The sequence below is a fragment of the Gossypium arboreum genome, chromosome 1 (assembly GCF_025698485.1).
Source record: "Gossypium arboreum isolate Shixiya-1 chromosome 1, ASM2569848v2, whole genome shotgun sequence".
NCBI classification, from domain to species: Eukaryota; Viridiplantae; Streptophyta; class Magnoliopsida; order Malvales; family Malvaceae; genus Gossypium; species Gossypium arboreum.
This window is the reverse complement of record NC_069070.1, coordinates 6,354,296-6,377,899: the sequence shown is the minus strand read 5'-3', so window position 1 is coordinate 6,377,899 and position 23,604 is coordinate 6,354,296. Positions and strand designations below refer to the sequence as shown.

Genomic DNA, 23,604 nt, shown 5'->3' with positions numbered 1-23,604 from the left:
ATTTTAGGAGGGCCAAAATGTAATTTTACCTTTACTAATTTAAAATTTTTAAAAAATTTCAAGGGCCTAAAATGAAATTTTCCATTTTAGGGAGGGTCGGGGCCCATGCCATCCCAGCTCGCCCTGCGTGTATTCCATATCGACAAAGTTAAAAAGCGTGAACTTTTTCATCCATTTTGATTAACAAAAAAACATAAATTTAAGGGCTGAAAAAAGTAAAAATAAAATAAATGAAGAGTAAAAATAAAATAAATGAAGAGTTAAAAATTTTTTTTTTTATAAAGTTGAAAAGTTAAATAAGTCATAATGCTATAATAATATTATAGTTTATGTGTTTATTTTATTTATTTATAATATAATTGTTATAAATTATATTTGATTATTTTATATTTTAAAAATATGTTTATTTATTATTTTTTAACTATCCATTATATTCACAATTATATGTTCATAAATATAAGTAATCACGAAAAGATAATTTTAAATAAACAAGGCCGAATATAAGTCTAAAATTCTTATCAAATACAAACTCAAAATAAAGAAATGAATGTAAATATTGGTTGTTGGTTGAATTAAACTTATTCATTTACGGCACTAACAGCAATAAGATAAGACGTGATATGATAAATAAAATGTTAATTATTACATCAAACAAATTTGCGGTAGAAAGGTCAAAAAATCTTGACAATTAATTGAGTATTAGTTTAATATTACTTTTTAAAAGTAGTTTTCAGATAAAAATATTTTTGATCCAAAGCAGAAACATAAAATTTTAGTTTTTACTCAAAAATATTTTTGAGAAACAATGTTGAACTGACAGTTAATGAATTTTCTAAAATGAAATTAATAACCAATTAATTAATTAATTAAGTGAAAAAATAGGTTCCATCAATTTTACATTGCTTGAAGAATATTATAATTTGAGTTTTGAATAAGGGATATATTTATTTGGATAATGGATTTGGGTTTAGTGAATATATCTTTTATAAATTTAATATATTTATATAAAATTAACTAATTCTGTTATTAATATAAAAAAGATAAATATAGAATTATTTAATTAATTTAAAACCAAAATAGAATTAATTAAACCAAATTAATTAAAATATATTTATTAGGTGAGTTAACTCAATTTTCATTGAATTTTATTTGTCTTTAATTTCTGTTGTTAGCCTAGACAAATGCACACAGAACGTCTCATGGAGGTTAATTGATTAAGTGAGGTTCATTTAATTCACTTGAATTGGTCCAATTCGTGAACATATGGAGAAACTCGTTTACTTGAAGTAACATTCCAGTAACTTGTATTTTGATCCGTACAAATATTGTAAATCCGAAGAGATAAGATGGTACAATGTTTGAAATCCTTAAGACTCTCATCTTGTAGATATGCTTTAATCTTGATCGTCGATGTAATTTAAACTGTACCGTTGGATCAAGGGGAGTCCAACTATAAATAAAGGTCTATCCACTCATTTGGCAATCACTAAGTATAATTCATTCGAAGTAATCAAACATTTTGACATTTACTCAAACATTGTGGCCTTTCTGTTCGTTCTTTGTTTTTTCGCTTGCGAGTTTGCTTCCACTAAGTTTCGGTGCCTCAGAGAATTTTTTTGAGAATTCTCGCATTTTCTAGAAATAAGCTTACAAGTTGCCAGACTAAAGTTCTAGTCCTGTAACAATAATCATCGGATGTATCTATATGCATATCATTATACATGCCTCCCATGTGAAATTGTAAACAAATCACGAGTAACCTTTTGCTTTTTTAGGTCTTTCGACTTTCACTTCCTATTTTCATTCTATTTCAATCTAATTATGGTTTTAGTTCCTTTGATATGTTAGAAACCGAGATTTAATCTCTAATTTAGTTGTTTTATTGTTATTTGGTCATCCAATCAGGTTTATGTGAAAATATTGTCAATCATATTCAATATATAATAAATTTACGATCAAATTAAATATTTAAAATAGTTGAAAAAGGAAAAAAAAAAATTATGCCATCAGTTCAACAATAATAACTAATAATATTATCAATTTACCTCGAAAAATGTGTTTCGATATCTCAAAAACCTCTAGAAAAGCCTAAGAGAACTTTGAAACCTAACATTTGAAAATAAAAAATCAACCCTTTGATATACATAACATGAGCTTGGTACAGCAAGCTTCAAGGATTGAAATCGTCTATAAAGGATGTATCGGACTGTGAAATATTTTATAATGGAGACATTCGGCTTTGAAGGCTTCTTCTAGGGCAAGCTTAGTTTTCCTTCTGAAAAATTGAAGACATTTGTAGAAGCATCTGTTGAGATGTAGAATGCAATGTTCGGAGCAATGATCAAAGCAAGGTGATTTTTTTTTGGTAAAAAATAGATGGGATTATATCTACTGTTTTACAACTATTTATAGTCTCTTCTCAATTTATAAATAGGAGTATAATGCAGACATCTAACAAGTCTCTTACTTTTTACCACAATGGTAACAATAACAGAACTAGAATACGTTTTCACCCTTTATATATCTAAGCCGTGTTAGTTTTAGATCGGTTAATATGGATTGGGTCAATTTTGATTTTAAATTTTTTAATTAAATTAGTTTCAATAAGTTTTGAATTTAAGTTAATTTCACAATTTCGAGTTTGAACATTATATAGCTTCAAATCATTCACATATGAGAATTAGGTTATTATGAGTTTGTTTTAGTTATATTAAAATCAAATCATTTCGAATTATTTGCCGGAATCATTTTGAATTTTTGAATTGTTTTGAGTTGATACGAAATTTAAGTTTGAATATGCTCAAATTGAATCGAATTTAATTGAATAAAAATTGAGTCTCAAATTTAAATATCTAATGATTTAGATTCAATCAAATAAAATAATTAAAAACAATTACATAAACATGTAATATCATTCAATGTCATTTAAAAATATCCATCATGTATGCCATTACTATCACGTCATATCATATAATAAAAAAGAATTTCCAAGGAAAAAAAAAAAAACCTTACCAAAGATCTACTCCATAATCACAATCCTTGGATACAATCTTGGACGACGCCGTTAACTTATCCACCGTTATCTTGCACGTTACTTTAACGGTAATCTTCCACGTCTTAACGGATCCAGCTTTAATCTTAACCGGCGCTCTCAGCTTCAAAGTAAACGGCACCGTTCCTTTATTTTGATCATTGGAAATGGACCTAAGCGAGGCGGCGGTTAGTTCGATGCCAGAGCCTTTCAGCGCCGTTTTGAACAGTGTTACGTTATTGGTTGGCTGGTAAAAAACCGGCAACGCACCGTTACAGAGATTAATGTCTTGGTAGTAAACATTAACGGAGCTACCTTTCTCGTAGTAAATGCCGATCTTGTCGTTGCCGTTGTCAGCCCGGACGGTGACGTCGAATTCTGGCGATAGCGGAGAAGGTGACGTGAGGTTGAATCCCTTGATCGCAACGCTCTCGACGGAGTAGTTTGGAGCTTCGGGCTTGAGAACGAAGTAGATCACAGCAGCGGCAATGGCGGCGGCAAGGAGGAGAGAGAGGATAGTTGTTAACAAGCAGCAACAGCAGCGGCAACAGGTGCTGCGACTCGACTTACTTTTCGACAGATGAGCGTAGCGGCGGGAGTTATCCGGCGGAGGAACGCGGTAGACTTGGTCCTTCGGGATCTGGACGACGTAAGTTCCGGGTTGTGGAATTGGTTTATCTGAAGAAGGAGGAGCTGGCTTGGGATTCGAATGTTCGCCGGAAGACGGTGGTGAGTCGCCGGGGTGGATTCGTTCGGCCATCGTGGTGTTGACTCAGTAACTCGCTGCAAAAAAGAAATAGATAGAAAGCCGCGTTTAACGTTTTAAGTGTCTGAGAAGTGAGAACCAAAGCATTTGTATGTATTTAAATAGGCATATGGCTTACGCGTATAGTGGCAAATTAGGGATTTCACTGGAAGTCTAAGTAGTCAAAAGTACCCAATGGGTCTAATTTAAATTTAACCCCTCCTTTACAAAAATTAAGAAATTAACTCTATACTTTAATTTATAATAGTTTGATCCTCATACTTTACACGAACGAAAAAAATTATCTACTTTTTGTGTAAATACTTCAACTTCAACTATTGATATTTGTTAATTCGTAGCAAACAACTGCAAATTTTAAATAAATAATTTAAGGACAAATTTTAATAATATTATCTAAATAAATTAATTTCTCGATTTTCATAAAATACCGACATTAAATTTAAACAAATTTTGAGGGCCATGCAAAAGTTTGATCATTAACTTTAGAGGAAAAAAAAAAAAAGGAAAAACCAGAAGTTTACTAAGTCAAAGGTTTTAGACTATCTAATTTGGAAAATAATATTTATTATTGATATTCTAATGTCAATTTATTTATTTAATTAAATATTCACATTTATCAACATCAAACATAAATGCACCATCAATTAATGAAAACACCTTAATGTACCCAAAAGAATCAACAAAAAAATTAATATACCTCCCTTAATAGAAACTCTGCCACTACTTCCCGAGGTACAAACGTAATTGGGCATGGTCGAATACGAATGGGTTTGTCAGGAATGAAGATAGTTATGTTATGGCAGGAGAATAGCGAAATCTCGAAATGGGGAGTGAATTTTGGGCTTTAACATATATTTGAAAAATTATTCTATTTTCTATATTGAATTGTGGGATATTTTGGATGGATCGAGATTATGATAGCGTCTTAATTTAAACTCATAATTTTGAGGGGGTTTAAGTTATTTAGGAGAAGACTTTAAATGGTTCTAATTCTGCTTTAGTTCGGAGAATTCATCAGTTGCTGACGCTTTTAAGTCACTGGCACATTCGTCATATCTCTAGAGAGGAAAACTAGCATGTGAATAGACTGATTAAACTAGCTCACCATAGAACATACAATTTATGTTTGTTTGAGGTCTCCTCACTAGGGGTGATAAGTTAAAAATTATAATTAGTTTAAGTAACTTTTCTTTCAAAAAAAAAAAAAAAACTATAAGCATATGGCTTTTTGTTAAGAATTAGATTGATGCTTGCACCAAACTTAAATTTCAAAATTTATAAGTATTTATTGGAACGAGTCTAGTAATTAATGATTCGTATTCTGTAGGCCCATTAAGGGGATAAATACTAATCACAAGCCGGGGCGAAGCCAGAACAAATTGTTGGGGGGCCGGATAAAATTTTAATTTTTTATAGTTTATATCTTTATAATTTGTAAAGGATTAAATCGAATTTTTATATTTTTAGGGGGACCAAAGTGTAATTTTACCTTTAGTAATTTAAAATTTTTAAAAAATTTTAAGGACCAAAAGAGTAAATTTATATTTTAGGGGGGGGTTGTGGCCCATGCCAGCCCCCTGGCTTCGTCCCTGATCACAAATTTTAAAGTTACTCTATACTCGAGATAAGGATCGAACCATTGACCACGGATAGATGTTAGCCATTAATTTTAAAGCTGCTTCATAACATAATTTTGTTAAATTAAATGTGGTTTTATTATTAAAATTTTATTTTAATTCAAATCATTAATATTGCTTAGGAAAACGTTCGTCATATATATACAAATGCATGCATGCATGCATATAGAATGGAAGAGACAGAGTCTAGAAAGTGCCTCATATTCTCTCTTGCGCCGAGCTTGAAGTTGGACAAATTTTATAAAAGGTACCTATACTATACATTTTTACGGGTTTAATTCAGCTAATTTTCAAAGTGTGTATTTTTTTTACATAAGCTAACTTTTTTTGTTAGTTACATAAAAAAATGAGCAAGGCAGGGATCTTTTATAGAATTTGACCTACTTTGTCAAACTATTTGTTTTTGTTAATGTATTATAGCGAAGGGGGATGGCCCCTAAAATAGAAAATTTTCTATATAGGCCCTTTATAATTTATTAAATTTTAAATTAATAATGATAAATTTGTACTTTGGCACCTTAAAAATAATAAAAATTTGATTAAATTCTTTAAAAACTATAAGGATATAGACTATTAAAATAGTGAAATTATATTTTTACTATCGTAAAAATGTACAATTTAATTCGCTACCCAAAATTTTTTTTGGCTCAAATCCTGTATGCTCAACTTTTGAGATTTAGTATCTATATTTTTGGGGTAGAAATTAGTATCAATATTTTGATTATTAATTTTATGATTTAGTATACCATTTAATACGAGATTAATTATATAATTATTTTTATTAATTTGTTATTTTAAAAAAATCAAAACTTAGCTTCATAATGTATCTTTTAAAATTTAACATCAATTAATTACCCAAGATTTTTAACGGTAATATTTATTTATATTAAATAACAATATTGATAATTTTAGGAGAATCAAATTATATCAAATTAAAGTATAAAGATTAAATAATCAAGTTAAATATATACAAGGACTAAAATTAAAATTTGACCAAAAATAAGAGTAGATAAAGCCAAAGAAAGTGAAGAAACACGCTCTTCAATCACAATATTTTCTATTCCGTGTGGAAAAAGGTTAAAAAGTTAAGTAAAGACAGTTGGCAATGGGCCCTCATCCTTTGTGTGATTCGGCACGTCTTTTGTGTTTTGTCTTGTTTTTCACTCGACAATTTCTACGTTTCTTAAATAAAAGGGGTAAAATAACATTTAATCCTTAAATTTGGTAAATTTTTCATCTTGGTCCCTGAGCTTTTTTTTACCCATATTAGTCCAGAAATTTGATAGTTTTTCTTAATTTGGTTCCTAAACTAGGATCTAGTTAAGATACGATGACGTGGAACTTTAAGATTATACCACAACATTGCCTGAAATTTTTTAAAAAAAATTAAAAATTTAAAACTTTAATAATTTCTTTACCATTTTTATTTTAGATTTCGTATAAAATTTTCTAAAATTTTTATGTACCGACATGAAATAATCTTAGATTGATAAATTACCACACTTAATGTAATATAAGTTGATAGATCAAATTTTAAAAGTTACTAAATTCAGAAAATAAATATTACTTTATCTCTAAATAAAATTTTGATTTCAATTTTTATAATATTTCATTTTGGGTTTTGTGAATAAAAATATAACATCGAAAAACTTCTCTCTTATTTAAATTTAGTTAGAATCCAATATAATTGTAGAATATTAAAAAAGTATAATGACTAATTTGGTCCTCCAGTTTTATAAAAAAATGTTATTTTAGCCTTTTATTTATTTTTCCATATCTTTTAGCTCTTAAACTTGCATTGTTTGTTAAATCATCTCAAAATGATTGAAAAAGTTAATATATATTTAACTTTGTTGATGTGACATACACGTGGATTCAACATCAATAAAATTAACAAACATTAATTTTTTCATCTATTTTAGGTTAATTTAATAAATAATATAAATTCAATAACTAAAAAACGAAAAATTCAGTGAAAAACTAAGATAATAAAATTGAAAGACCAAAGAAGGATAACTGGGTCACAATTATAATACAAACAATTACCATATAAACTAAGTGCAAACATTTAATTTGCAAAAATTTCAAGATTTTCTTACTTTAAAATGGTATTTTTAAATTACTTTATTCATTTTCCTTTATTATTATAGTATGGAAAATTACAAAATAAAATAATTTTTATATCAATAAAACTTTTGATGAAAATAAATATTTTTCATACAAGTTTAAAATCACAAACTCACACACTACACTACTGCATGGATGAACTTATAGATAAAACTTTAATCTTGAGCACGAATCATTTCAAAATGGGCAAAAATAAATATGCAATTATAATCTTGTATCATATATTATAAGAATAAATATTAAAATTATACATAAATTTTGATTCAATATGTAATATGGTATATGAATTTTGGTTTTGTGTAATTAGACACATTAAAATTTGATTTTGGTTCAAATGTATATATGAAACTTTGATTTTAATACAATTGTACACATATAAATAAATGAATACACTGATTTATTTTTATATTGGATAAGTATAATTATTTTTGTGTGTAATATGTAAATGTAAAATGGTGTTATATCGATAATGATGTTAGTTGTTTATGAAAATTGAATCAAATTAAAATGTCATATATAAAATTACACAACATTAAAATTCATATGTAATATCGGACATTTAACCAATGTCCATATGTAGTTTTGGGATTTATCGATATACCATAGTAGATATTAATTAAAACATGAATATAACACATAATTAATCATATTAAATCTTGAAATATGGCATACATGTGACACATCATGATTAACATATTTATATTTATATTAATTTAATTTAATTTCATATTAATAATAAAATTACATTAGAAATAACATGAATGAAAACAATATTCTTTGACAATTTTATTGTTAAAATATGCTTTAAGTCATTGTATTCTTCGTAAATTTAAAATTTAGTCCCTTATTTTTAGATTTTATAATTTAAGTCTAACTATTAAAATTATTTTGTTAGATTCAAGCTCATTACAATAATGAGTAATTTTTTATTTCAAAATGTCACATTAACAATTGACCTTAAATTTTGAAATCTAAAAAGTAAAGAGATTAAATTCTTAAAAATAAAAGTACAAAAACTAAATTCTAAATTTATGAAATTGATAGTGACTTATGGCATATTTTAACTTTTTTTTAAATTCAAAGTTATAAGAGAATTCAAAAATAAAAGAAATGTAAATAGAAATTAAAAATGATCCATACACTTTAAAATCAATATTAAATTGAATTATAGCCTAAAAATAGCTTTAACTCCATAAAAACAAATATTTACCTAAAAGGCCCATTTATTATAAGTACTTGATTAACTTAATCCATCTACTATTAAATGGATTAATTTAGTCATTGTACTACTAAAAAGAATAAAATAAAGTCAAATTGGAATGGAGTTAACGTTTTACGTTTGAAAATTATTTTTTACTGTTTAATGAGTTAATATGTTTAAAGTTTTTATGGTTATGTAGATGTTAAATCTATTACAATTTAGACTTATTCGATTATTTTTAATAGTATAAGGATTAAATTAATCTATTTAATAATAGAGGGACTAATTTAATCTAATTCCTGTAATATAGGGACCTCCTATTCACTTTAACATTTTTTAATCTATACTCTTTTATAATTTGTTTTCCTTAAGTCCGGAGCTAAATTGGATTGAATCTCATTTCAAAAGTAAGTTCCTTCAACCTCTCTAGCCTTGCCCCTCCGTCAAGCTTTTGAAAATATGCATTTGTCTCCTGAAATTTATTTGAAAATTTTAATTAAATCCTTCAAGAATTTAAAAGTTTCTCATTAAACCTTTTACAATTTTTAAAACTTTGAATTAAACCCTTCAAATTTTTATAATTTCCATTAAGCCTCCAATTTGTTTTGAAAGTTTTACTAAAACTTTTGCAAATTATCATTAAATCTAAAAAGATAAAATAGATTAAAAAAATTTAATGTCAAAATCCATGACTGTATTAAATTTAAAAACATAGGTAAGAAATATCAAATTCACTGTGACTCGAACCCAGGTGAACTCCGCCTATTCTCGTATGGTTGTTATAAATTTGCAACATAATTTTTAACAAAACAATTAAAAAGATAAACGTGTTAAAACTTTTAAGTCTATACACATTTTGTGGCCACATCTGTCCTTATTTTTCTTACACTACATGTTGGAAAAACATGTTAAACAATACAAAAGAAAAAGAAGTAGAGAAGGTGTAAAAGTATTTTAATCCGAAATTAATGATGGGATTTACATTTGGACCTTCCTTAATTGCTGCCCCTTTTGCAGGCTAACCATTTTTATGAATGAAAATTTCAAACCTAAACGAGTCATGCCCCACTGCCAACCCACACCCCACTTTCCTAGACTCCGGCTACGTTGGCTCAAAGTAGGATGTTTTAATCTTCTCTTTCAAAGGATTCATAAATCGAATAAGTTAGGTTAAAGATCATTTTTTTTTTTAAAAAGATTAGGTTATATGAGCTGGTTGATTCTAGATGAAGAGTTATTTTTTTAACTATACATGAGTTAAGTTAATTTAAGTCTATCACATAGATCTACATTAGACTTATTCATAAGTCGGGTCAACTTGAAAAATTGTAAGGTGTGGACAAAAAGAAAAGACTGAAAAATGGGCTTGGGTAAAAAAATAAGATCTATTTAAGAATAGGCTGAGCCTTGAGTAAGTTTTTTAGCCCTTGGGCCCAACCTGACTCGAATTACCAAAAAAAATTATTATTATTTTTTGTTTTCTCACTGTTTTGCTACAATTTCACTATTATGTTATTATTGTTTGAATATTGTATATTTCTTATTTTATTGTTAATTTTGTTACTATTTTAAAGGCATTTGCTTGTTACGTTACACTTATGTTAGTGTTATTTAAGTATAAATATCTTTTAATTTCTTTTCAATTTGTTGATAAATATTTATTTTAATGTTTTTAGTATTTTTGATGCATTATATTTAAAAATATATATAAAAAATTAATCCGGCTGGGCCGGGCCAAACTCGGGTTTTGACATTTTTATTTGGACTGAGCTTGGACAAAATTTTAGGTCCATTTTTCGGGTCAATCTGGACTTGGACCTAACTAACAGACCTACAATTTTGACAAGGTCCGATTAGAACTGGCCTGACTCGACCAATGAATGGGCCTAAATCCAGATTTACTAAATTGATTTGGATTCACTGGATCAATATGACCAATTCAAAATTATCGAATTGGAATATGATCCGACCTCTGGACAAGTTTATAGCCTCAAGTAATAACAAAATGCCTAATACTAAAAGACAATGTTTCATCATCATTAGTCAACCTCTAACTAACTACTTAAAGCTATTATTTTCTACCCAATAAAACATAATTTAATGACAGGGAGAAGTAAAGAAGCCTTTGAAATTGTCTCAGGATAATTTTTTTTTAAAAAAATAATTCATTAATCTCATTTTTTTTCTTTCCATATCATCATAATGGGCATCACTAATTCTCAACTTGCAAATTCCGCCCGATAAAATTATTATCACTCATCAGTTACATACTATGGAACTCTATCACATTAAGTCAAATTGTTGAACTAATAAGAGACATACATTGTATGACATGAGTGACGTCCCCCTCAACTAAGAGAAGACAGGTAGCCTACAAATGATTCCTTTACATACCTCCTCAAAGTCAATGAGGACAATGACAACAACCACACCTACCAATCTCTTACTCCTTCCTCTCTTTAGAACACCACTTGCAGTTCTTGTCCCTTTGAATGAACCGTCTCTCCAACCTTTTACGTCTCTTTGTCATCAACATCATTAAATCACTCATTTTTCATATATATATATATATATATTTGTACCAACGTAAGAGTAAAATTTTCCATTAAAGAAAAAGGGGGCAAAGGTATAGCCAAACATCAAAGCAAGCTATAGCTGAAAACTCAAGCTCACAAGGCTTCATTAACTTAGCATCGCCAGCTATTAGCCAAAGAATCAATTGAGCTAAATATGAAAAAGTTAGCCCATTTTCAGCTAAGTAATCTTGTCCCAAATGCCCATTTAAATTTGGGCTGATGTTAACAAGCTAACTCAACCACCTCCAATGACTAATAAATAATATTTTAAAGAGTTTACAAGTATATTGTTTCATTAATTAGAATTAGAATTAATTTAATACGAAGCATGACGGTCTAAAAATTAGAATACATCTTGACAGAGTTTACATATGATGGAACTTAAATTCAAAATAATTTGAAAAAGAATACATGCATAACATTTATATATAATGAGCTTAAAACTAAACCATTAAAACCTCAAAACCTCAACTTTATCGATATATCGAACATCATTAATATAATTAATAAATAACAAAAGATTTGGTACCACATTGAGATATTATTCATCAATGATTAAATTTATGAATTATATGATGGTGAGATGTTAAATAGGTGTTAATGAGTTAAGCTCAACCCACTCAAATGATTCACTTTTTTTTTATTTATAATATTTCATTTTGGGTTTCATAAATATAAATATGACATTGAAAAACTTCACTCTTGTTTAAATTTAGTTAGAATGTAGAATATTAAAAGGTTTACAAAAAATGTCATTTTAACCATTTATTTATTTATTTTTGTCTCTTTTAGCCCTTGAACTTACACTGTTTGTCAAATCACCCCAAAATGGATGGAAAATATGTTAACTTTGCTGACGTGGCATACATGTGAATTGCCACGTGGATGTTACATTAGCAATTAATTAATTTTAAAATTTTAAAATTTTAAAATTAATTAATTTATGATGTGGCATGCACGTGGATACCACATCAACAAAATTAACAAAAGTTAATTTTTCCAGTCGAATTAATAAATAATAGAAGTTCAATAAGATGAAAAATCAATAAAAACTAAGATAAATTTTCTTTTAGTGATAAAAGCTAAGATAACTTTTATATAAAATTGAAAGACAAAAAAATAATTATAGCTATTAAGAAGTCACCAAAAATACAAATGGATCACAATTATAATACAAACAATTACCATACAAACTAAGTGCAAACATTTAATTTGCAAAAATTCAAGATTTTCTTACTTTAAAATGGTATTTTTTATTACTTTATTCATTTTCCTTAATTATTATATCAATAAAACTTTTGATGAAAAATAAATATTTTTCATACAAGTTTAAAATCACACACTTACACACTATATTATTACACAGATGAACTTATAGATTGAACTTTAATCTTGAGCATGAATCACTTCAGCAAATGGGTAAAAATAAATATGCAATTATAACTTTGTATCATATATCATAAAGATAAATATCAAAATTTTATATATATTTTTATTTAATATGCAATTTGGTACATGAACTTTGGTTTTGTGTAATTATACACGTTAAAATTTGATTTTGGATCAAATGTATACATGAAACTTTGATTTTGATACGATTGTACATATTTAAATAAATGAATATACCAATTTATTTTTATATTAGATAAGTATAATTTTTTTTGTAATATGTAAATATAAAATGGTGTTATATCGATAATAATATTAGTTGTTTATGAAAATTGAATCAAATTAAAATATCATGTAAAATTACACAGTATCAAAATTCACATGTAATATTCTAAATTTAACCAAAGTCCATATTTTTAGATTTATCCATATACCATATTGGATATTAATTAAAACATGAATATAGTACATAATTAATCATACTAAATCTTCAAATATCACATACATGTGACATATCGTGATTAATATATTTATATTAATTTCATATTACTTAATAAAATTACATTAGAAATAACATGAATGAAAGTAATGTTCTTTGACAATTTTTTTAAATATGCCTTAAGTCTTTGTATTATTTACAAATTTAAAATTTAGTCTCTTACTTTTCAAATTTCATAATTCATGTTTAACTATTAACACTATTAAAATTATTCATTAGATTCAAGCTCATTACAATATCAATTTTAAGTTACATGACTACCAAATGAATATTTTTTTATTCCAAAATGTCACACTAACAATTGGACCTAAATTTTGAAATCTAAAAAGTAAAGAGACTAAATTCTTAAAAAATATATATAAAAATTAAATTCTAAATTTATGAAGATTACAGTGACTTATGGTATATTTTAACCCTTTTTCTAATTCAAAGTTATAAGAGAATTCAAAAATAAAAGCAATGTAAATAGAAATTAAAAATGATCCATACACTTTAAAATCAATATTAAATTGAATTTTAGCCTAAAAATAGCTTTAACTCCATAAAAACAAATATTTACTTAAAAGGCTAATTTATTATAGGGACTCGATTAAATTAGCCCATCTACTATTAAATGGATTGAATTAACCCGTGTACTATTAAAAAGAATTAAATAAAGTCAAATTGGAATAGAGTTAATATTTTACGTTTGAAAATCATTTTTATTGTTTAATGAGTTAATATATTTAAAGTTTTTATAGTTATGTAAATGTTAACTCTGTTATAATTTGGACTTATTTGATTGTTTTTAATAGTATAGGGACTAAATTAGTCTATTTAATAATAGAGGGACTAATTTGATCTAATTCCTATAAAATAGGGACCTCCTATTCACTTTAACATTTTTTAATCCATACTCTTTTATAATTTGTTTTCCTTTAGTCTGGAGCCAAATTGGTTTTCCTTTAATAGTATATGTCTGAAATGTTGTGTTAATACAAGGACAAGAAGTGCAAATACAAACCATAACAGTATGCGTCTAGTGAAAACTCGAGACTTATTTTGCTTTAATAGTTTTACCCTATGTGAGGAGACATTTATGAAGCAGTGCAGGTACAGCATACATAGATTTTGCGATGGCTATCAGGAAAAAAACAAGAGAAGAGCTATTGATCCAATTGCTTCAGCACGAAGTTCTTGATCTCAGCCATTAGCAAGGATGTGTCAGGCAGCTGGGGGAACGCATAAAAGCCATGAAACGCATTCGGGTACTCAATCTTGTAAACATGTTTTCCAGATTTATTCAATCCCTCAACATATTTTCTCTGCCAATCTTGTAGAGGATCAAAACCACCTATAAAAACAAGGGTTGGTGGAAATGGTAAATCTGAGATATCAACAGAATTTGGGCCAAATACATTAACAACATGATGATCCCGATTGTAGCCGTGCGGCAAGAAAGCCTTCCACATCCAATCAGTGCGCTTCACAGAGATTAATGGAGCCCCAACAAGTTTGAGCTCCGATTCTGTTCTTTCCTCTCCACCAAAAAAAGGTTGTAACGCTATAACTCCATGAAGCTTCAATAGGGAAAATTGATGCTGGCAAGCCTTGAGGGCCACATGATGCGCCAGGTTGCCACCTGCACTGTCTCCGGCAATAAAAAAAGCCTTCTTGCTACTGGTATCGGTATTACCAAAAGCAGAAAAGCCTTCAAAATCAGGGTTATCAATGAACTTTAAAACGTCAAAACCATCTTCGTACTGTGACGGATATCGGTGCTCAGGCGACAGACGGTAGTTGACGGAAACAACTACAGCAGGAATTTCACGCGCAAGTCGCTTGCATAAGTCATCGTAGTTCATTGAATTGGCCGCCATATACGCAAAGCCTCCACCATGGAAGTAGACTATAATGGGAATGGACATTTTGCCAGCGGTGGTAGTGTTGCTGTATAGGCGGAACCAAAGTTTGCGGGTGGTGTCAACCACGATGTCGGAAGACACAACGCCATTATCAGGTTTTCTTGATGGAGAGGCTTTAGGGTCGAAAAGATTCATGAGACGTCGATTTACTGCGCTGCCATCGTAGCGGCTAAAAGCATCCACAGACATAGAATGAGCAGCAATGAGAAGTCTGATCCCCAATGGAAGTTTTGGCCAATTCTTCTTTGTGCTAGACATTTTTATTTGAAATTATGAAACAATAATTACAAGATTGAAGCTACTTAAGGTGAGAGAAGTATGAGGAATTTAAATGAGTGAAAGAAACATTCGAGCCACCACAAAAAATAGATAATAATAATCAATAAATTAGACATTAATTAGGCGGATAGACCAACATATATAAATTTGAAAATAACTAGGTTACTAGGAGAAAGTCCATGCTCGTAAACTAATTTCTTTACATTTAATTTTGAAGCAAAAAATTTCAAATTTATTATGTGTACAATGATAAAATAAATTATACTTGAAGATAAAATTTCAAATATTAAAAATAATATTATTAAGAAATTTGAATATAAATTATAAAATAAAAATAAAAAAGCCCATAAATCTGGAGGTTAAAAAATGGTTTGCAGATTTTTCTTTTCGCCTGAAATCAATTCATTAATATTTCGATAGAAACTTAACAAACACCTGTCCAGACAGTGAAACAACACCCAGCTAATGAGGAGATAACAGAAAATATCTCAATTAGCTAGATCCAACCAGACATACTATCCTTGCTAAAAATATTAACAAAAGAAGATGGATGGGAATTAATCCGGTCACCAAGCAACATCTTCTTTTTAGATTGTCTTGCAATCTAGTCCACTCCTCTGTTAGCTTCACTTCTTTTTAGGCCTTCCACCATTGCAATAGCTTCATCCTGAATTGGAGAATCAACTTCCCTAAAACCATCATACCCAGCAATAACCTTTACTTGATCATCCCTAACAACCACCCCAATTCCAGCCCCTTCATTTAGTCCCGGGCCCCATCACAATTAATCTTCATCACCCCGGGTTAAAGCTTTTCCCATCTCTAGATCTTCTTTATCAGAACCCTACAATCAAAAGAGGTAATACCTTTACTATTAATTCTCCAGTTAGGGACAACCCCAAACTAGACTTGTAATTCAGTCCATTCACACAAAAGAAACGTATGTTCCACAGCCTCAATTTCTTCATTACGAATTCTAAAAAGAGGAAAAAACATTTATTTTCTTCTTCCATAAGTTTTCCATAGTAGCCAAATATTATTACAAGCTTGCCAAAGGAAAACACTGATCTGTTTGGAGCCGAAAGACTCATAGCCATTTTCATAACTCTCTATCAACCCATCTTGAAGAAGCATTCCCGAAGCCCCTATTATCGTTATCTTCCTTTAAACAATGATAACCCTCTTTAACAGAAAATGTCCCACTTGATTCACCTGGCCAAATCAACCTATTCCTTTCGCCTCCTCTATGAAACGGGTACGACACGAGGATACGATAATTTTTAGAAAATGAGGATAGGAATACGTTAAGATACGGCGATAAAAACATATTTTTAATATATATTATGTTAAAATATTTTTTTAAAGAATGCTGGACTTTTTATTAAAACAGAACAAAATAAAACCCAATTACAACATGTCTATCAAATTGGGCCTAGATACACCTACCTTCAGACCGGCAACAAAACGGAGAACAGGTCTAGAAGCCAACAACACTTCAGCCAATTAAAATAAAGAATTAATTCTCCTGAAAAGCAACAACAGTTGTTAAGTTCCCTTGGTAACAAATATTTCCTTTTCCATTTGCCTTCATCCCTTTCATCTCCTACCTCAGTCATGTTTCCAGATTCTTCCCTTTCCAACCTCCCCACGATGATTCAGAAGAAGAAAACAGAAAGCCTCTCATCTTTGATCCTTAACCACTTCATCTCTGGTAAAATCCTTTTATCCCACTAAAATTTTTCCTTCTTTTTCTATTTTTTTTATTTTACAAATATGGAAAAAGGTAATTAAAAAGTTTTCACAAGCCATTGTCGCCACTCCACCATACGTTGATGTCTCTGAAAACATAAAATATATAAATTTTTTCATGTCTTTCTTAAGTCAAATTCATGTAGTTTCGATATAATTCTTATCGAAAAATATAATATAATTATAAAATAATTAAATTTTACTTAAATTATTAACATATTTAATTTTAATTAATTTTATTTTCATAAATTTTGATTTATTTTTGATAGATTTACACAAAAGATGAAAATTGACTCGGCAAATACTACTAGAAGCACAAAATCGAGAAGTGATTTTTGAAGTATTGAGGCGAATAAAATTTTCAACCTAAGACGATCTAAATGATGAATATTAATACATAATATAATTAATTTTAATTTTAATCCAATTTATTTTGAGATCCAAATGATGAATATTAATACATAATATAATTAATTTTAATTTTAATCCAATTTATTTTGAATTAAATAATTATTATAAATTAAATTATGAAATGAGGTTCAATTGTGCTAAATCGAAAGACTGATCCAATCAAGCAAATGGGCTACCCAAAACTGTCTAACATGTTGACCCAATCAGCTCAATAGCTGATTATTTGACTTGCAAATCAACTTTTGAAATTTTCTTGAAATTGCATTTAAATCCCACTTATCAAGCTTTTGTATATTTACCCCTAATTAAATTTAGCAAGTTTGGAACATTCAAACTTGCCACATGTGTGGTCAGCCAATGGGGTATATGACTACTGATTTTTTGCTTTTTTTAGTAGCCAATCCCACCTATAAATACCCCTTTCACCTATTCACTTAACACACCTCTTATCTCACACATCTCTTTCTCTTTCACTTTCTTTTCTCTCATTTATTTCCCATTTTTCCCTTCCATTTCCCTTGTTGATTTCTCTCTTGGAAAAGAGCCATTCATCCACCTTGGGCAACAGTATTCCAGTTGTAAGACCCAAATTTTACCCGGGGTTCAATAAAATCACAGCCCAAATACCAAAACTCAACTAAAACCCAAAATACCCCAGCCTAAATACAACCCAAAATAAAAATAAAAAAATAAAAAAATGAAGAAAAAAAAAAAAATCTAACCTCTTCACCCTATGTGCCGCCCTAAGCGCCGCCCTAGTCCTCTTTTGTCTACCACTTGTAAAAAGAAAAGATAGTAAATAATAATAAAATGTTGTAACAAGGCTATAAAACCATCATAAAACCAAATGTAAAGGAGAAGGAGGATAAAAAAAACATTGTATTTTCACATAGAGATCAAAATCTAAAGCAAAAAAGGTTGATTTTAATTTCTTGTATTCCCTTTGTTCATTTTTCATTTTGTTATTTTATTTTATTTTCTTTATTTTATATATATATATATATATACATATATATACATAATTTAATTGAATTACTTATTTGAATTCCCTTGCAAATATGTTTATATTTTTCCTTTAAATCTATTTATGTATACCATTTATTCCCCAATTTTAAATTATACTTTGTTTATTTCAAACACTTGCCTATACTACTATTTTTTTATATACAATGTTTATATTAAGTTTTATGCTTTATGTATCTTATTAATTGTTAGTAAGTAAATCTTGTTTCAAATTATTTTGTAATTATTGATTTATATTATATAGTATGTCATTCTTATATTCTTTTGTATATTCTTACATGGTTGCATTTATATAATTCATCTATGTTACAACTTATTAATATGTACATTATTCGTTTTAAAATTTTATATAGGTACACATTACTATTGCTATGCACATAATATATATTATATACATATATACATTTTTGAATCTTGGTTTTTAAATTATTTTGCATAACACTAACTTTAAATTTCCTCTTATAATACTTATTTTGAAGCTCATTTATATGTTAAACTTTATATACTTTATGTATTATTTATTTTTATTTTTATTTATTTTACGATCTATTATAAATTTTTTGCATGTATTATCTATTTATGTATATATATATAATTTAGCTACTTTTAAATTGTTCATTCCAAGTTTATTTGTTTTAACATTTTTATTACCTTTTAAAAAATTTTCTTAAAATAAATTTTATTTAACCATTAGTTAGAAACGTTAAATAGTGTATTATCATTGGGCATGTTTCAATTTTCGTGTTTGTACTTTTCAAAAATTGTATAATATATTATTGATATATGTTTTCCATATTTGTCACTTTGTTTTGCATCCCCATGTATTATATTATGATTGAGATTGCCAACCTATTTGCTTGAAATCAACCTATTTGCTGAAATTATTCATTTCATTTTCTTTGCTTCAAATGAATCGAATAAATACGTTACAAGTTTGTTTCCATAATCACTCCTTTTAAAAAAATAAAAAATAAAATTTCAAAGCGAGGTAATATTTCGTGTTTGGTAATTAGAAATTGTGCCCTAACGTGTTGGGTTTTGATTTTCTGTTTGACCAAATAAATATTCTCTCGAGATTTCGTCCATGTTTTTTCAAATTAAAAATAAGGCAATATTTGAATTTAGGAAATTCAAGAAAATAGTACCCTAACTTACTAGGTTTCAATTTTTCTTGTTTAGCCTAAATAACTAAATATCCTTTTGAAATTTCAAAAGCATGAGTTTTGGAAATTATAAAATGATCTTGTATCGAGGATTTGAAATGTTGTGTTCTATCGTCTTTGGGTTGCGCTTTTCATTTGTTCAAAACAATCGAAGATCCCTTTGGAATTTCACTCACGTTTTCTAAAAACTCTTTAAAATGAAAGAAATGTTCGATGTTTGGCAATTCGGGGAATAGTGCCCTATCGTCTTGGGTTGCAATCTCCCGTTTGTTCAAAATAATCGAATGTCTCTTGAATTTCACTCATATCTTCCAAGGTGAGGCAATGGTCAATATTTGGAAATTCGAGAATCGTGCCCTACTAAGTTGGGTATCGATTTTCATTGGACCAAATAGTTGGGCATCCTTTTGTTATTTTCGAATTATAAATTTTGAACATCGAAACAAGAAGATTTTTGGCAAAAGACTGGGTTATTCAAATGTTATTAACAAGAACCACATTTCAAAAACATTTTTAATTTTAGACAAAAGGACAGTATTTAATCGATTTGGTACCAATTTTGGGCGTAATGAGGGTGCTAATCCTTCCTCATACGTAACCGACTCCCGAGCCTATTTTCTCAAATTTTCGTAGACCAAAATCATTGTTTTAGTAAACCAAAATGTTTTATTAAAACAACCCAAATTTCTAGGTGATCCGATCACACCTAAACAAGAAAAGATTGGTGGCGACTCCATTTTCGCTTTCCAAAAAGTCGATCAATCATTTTTAAATCGAAAAAAAATGGTTTCGACACCAGTGTTTATAGAAGCCTTGGTTCAACAAGAATGAGTGGAGAATGAGGAGTAGAATAAACTAGTCAAGCTTCAAAGAAACACTGGATTTGATTCTAGTTTCCTACCCTTTAATTTTTATTGTTGTTGTTATGAACATGCCTTTGAATATTTGTTACGTTGTTATTCTAAATTTAATTCATGTTAGGTTGATTACATTTCGTCTACTTAAGTTATTAAAATCTTATTGTGTTGTTATAGGTCTTAGTAAATTGTTTGATTAAGTAAAATCATGATTATGTTATACTTCCATTATAATTGTAAGGTAACTAATGAATTAAATATTAATCGTGTTGAAATTGTAATTAACTGACGCAATACTTAATCAGTGCATGTTAATCTTCTAAGGTAGCTAAGGGTTAAATTAGCAACGATATTAATGGTACATTAGTCTTGCATAACTTGCAAGATTATTGTGATTAAACTGTTTCAATGTAGGAATATATTGTTACCACACTTAATCTTTTACTTGCTTATTTAAATTGATTAATTGTTTGAATTGGCATAACGATATGCTCAAGCGATTAATTAATTTAGTAAGTCTGTATGTGCTATAGTTAACAAAGTTATCAAGTTGCCGTAAATTTATTCGTAACAACATGAACATTGTTTTAGTAATATTAAGTTAAGAAATGTAATTGATTTAACACAATTATGTCATATTGATTAAAACCATCTTTTGAAATTGTGCATTGAAATTTTTATTTTTATTTTATTACTTAGGTAAATTTCAGTTTTTAATCACGTCCTCAAAATCAAAATATTTTTAATAACCAAAGTGTTTGAATTTCTTTTCATAAATAATTTTTCTTTAACAGTCCCTGTGAGTATGATAACTCGACATTTACTTGTCACTTTATTACTTGTTGCGATTGTGTACACTTACACATTTCCATCGTTTCAAGTTTTTTGCGCCGTTGCTGGGGACTATTTTTAAAAGTCATTACTTGTAAAATTGTTAATTTTGCATTTTGGTTTATTTTTCTATTCGATTTTAACTTAGTCAATTTTTCTGTGTTTATTTCAGGTGTTTATGAGTATTGATCGAATTATTGATTTACTCATCGTAGATCCTGAGAGTTAAAGAATTTTTCGACAAAGAAGAAGACAAGTAGCTCAAAGAAAGACCGAAGAGATGAACTTTGAAAATCTAAATCAAGGAAACGAAGGAAACCCTGCTCAAAATCCTATCCTTATTCCTGATGATAGAAATAGAGCTCTAAGACAGTATGCCGTGCCATTTTTTATTATTTTAATTTGGGTACTAGGAGACTCAAAATCGAGGCACAACAGTTCGAGTTGAAGCCAGTCATGTTCCAGATGCTTCAAACAGGAGGCCAATTCAGTGGAATGCTTACCGAAGATCCTCACATTCACTTAATACTATTTATGGAGGTAAGCGATTCTTTAAAATAAGCCCGTCATTGTTTAATTAAATTTATTTTTATCTATAATTTTATATTATATATTGTTTTTGCATATATTAAAAATATTATGTTAAATTCAAGTTCATTACAACGTCATTTTTAATTACATAACTCCTAAGTGAGTATTTTTATTTAAAATGTGACATCAACAAAATTAATAAAAAAAATTTAACGATGTCAACAATTGGACTTGATTTTTAAATTTGAAAAGTAAAGGAGCTAAATTCTTAAAAATAAAAGTACAAAGAGTAAATTGCAAACCTGTGAAGTGTACATAGGCGTATGACATATTTTAACCTTTATACTACAAAACATTTATTATTAATATATTTATAATTGTAATATTAATATGTGAATATTTTGAATATTTTGAATATTAATATTGAAATATTATTAAAATTATTATTTTAAAATATTTATTATTAAAATATTAATATTGAATATTTTGAATAATATGTGAATGATATTATTTAAAATTATTATTTTTAAAATTTATTATTAAAATAATATTAAAATATTAAAATAATAAATTGTATTTATTATATTAATAATTTATTATATGACTAAATATAAATAATTAAATATGTATATTTAATAATATTGAAAAATATGATATTTTAATAATTTTAAATATTTTAAAAATAAAAAATTATTATCAATATAATAATATTAAGCTTGATTTAAGTTAATTTTTATATAAAATAAAATTATATATAGAGGAGCTCTTTTCGAAAAATGACTTATGCTTTTCAAAAGGGTAAGTAATTTTACGGAAACATGACTTATTTTACATAAGAAAATGCAGAAAATATTTTTCGTAAAATAATTTACATGTAAACAAACGAACCCTAAGTTCCTTCAACCTCTCTAACATTGTCCCCTCCGTTAAGTTTTTGAAAATTTGCATTTGTCTCTTGAAATTTATTTGAAAATTTTAATTAAATCCTTCAAGAATTTAAAAAATTCTCATTAAACCTTCTATAAATTTTAAAACTTTGAATTAAACCCTTCAAATTTTTGTAATTTCCATTAAGCCTCCAATTTGTTTTTGAAAGTTTTACTAAAAGTTCTGCAAATTCTCATTGAATCTAAAAAAAATAAAATAGATTAAAAAAAAATTAATGTCAAAATCCATCACTATATTAAATTTAAAAAAATAGGTAAGAAATATCAAATTCACTGTGGCTCGAACCCAGGTGAACTCCGCCTATTCTCTTATGGTTGTTATAAATTTGCAGCATATTTTTTAACGAAACAATTAAAAAAATGAACGTCTTAAAACTTTAAGTCTGTATACATTTTGTAGCCACATGTCTCTTTATTTTTCTTACACTACATGTTGGAAAAACATGTTAAACAATACAATAGAAATAGAAGTAGACAAGGTGTACAAGTACTTTAATCCGAAATTAATATTAGGTTATATGAGCTGGTTGATTCTAGATGAAGGGTTATTTTTTCAAACTTTGACATGAGCTAAGTTAATTTAAGAGTGGATTTGGATAGGCGGTGCGTTTATTTGCGAATAGTGTAAAAACGATGATGACTGTAAGATTAGATACTATAATAATGTTATAGAGTGAGACAAA

At 28.0% G+C, this 23,604-nt stretch overlaps 2 protein-coding genes across 2 annotated transcripts; both read right to left on the bottom strand.

Moving 5' to 3' along the window:
- Positions 1–2,843: 2,843 nt before the first annotated feature.
- Positions 2,844–3,869, bottom strand: LOC108462887 (NDR1/HIN1-like protein 13). Its single transcript, XM_017762801.2, has one exon. It carries the CDS (start codon positions 3,789–3,791, stop codon positions 3,009–3,011), a length of 783 nt encoding a protein of 260 aa, XP_017618290.1. The 5' UTR covers positions 3,792–3,869; the 3' UTR covers positions 2,844–3,008.
- A 10,294-nt stretch (positions 3,870–14,163) lies between these two features.
- On the bottom strand, positions 14,164–15,497 carry LOC108462736 (probable carboxylesterase 18). The gene has a single exon (XM_017762649.2). The coding sequence runs from the start codon at positions 15,386–15,388 to the stop codon at positions 14,372–14,374; it is 1,017 nt and encodes a 338-aa protein (XP_017618138.2). The 5' UTR covers positions 15,389–15,497; the 3' UTR covers positions 14,164–14,371.
- Positions 15,498–23,604: the final 8,107 nt, after the last annotated feature.

Bases quoted from the DNA above. Each gene is read 5' to 3' on its own strand.
- LOC108462887 (XM_017762801.2), bottom strand. From the start codon at position 3,791: ATGGCCGAACGAATCCACCCCGGCGACTCACCACCGTCTTCCGGCGAA.
- LOC108462736 (XM_017762649.2), bottom strand. From the start codon at position 15,388: ATGTCTAGCACAAAGAAGAATTGGCCAAAACTTCCATTGGGGATCAGA.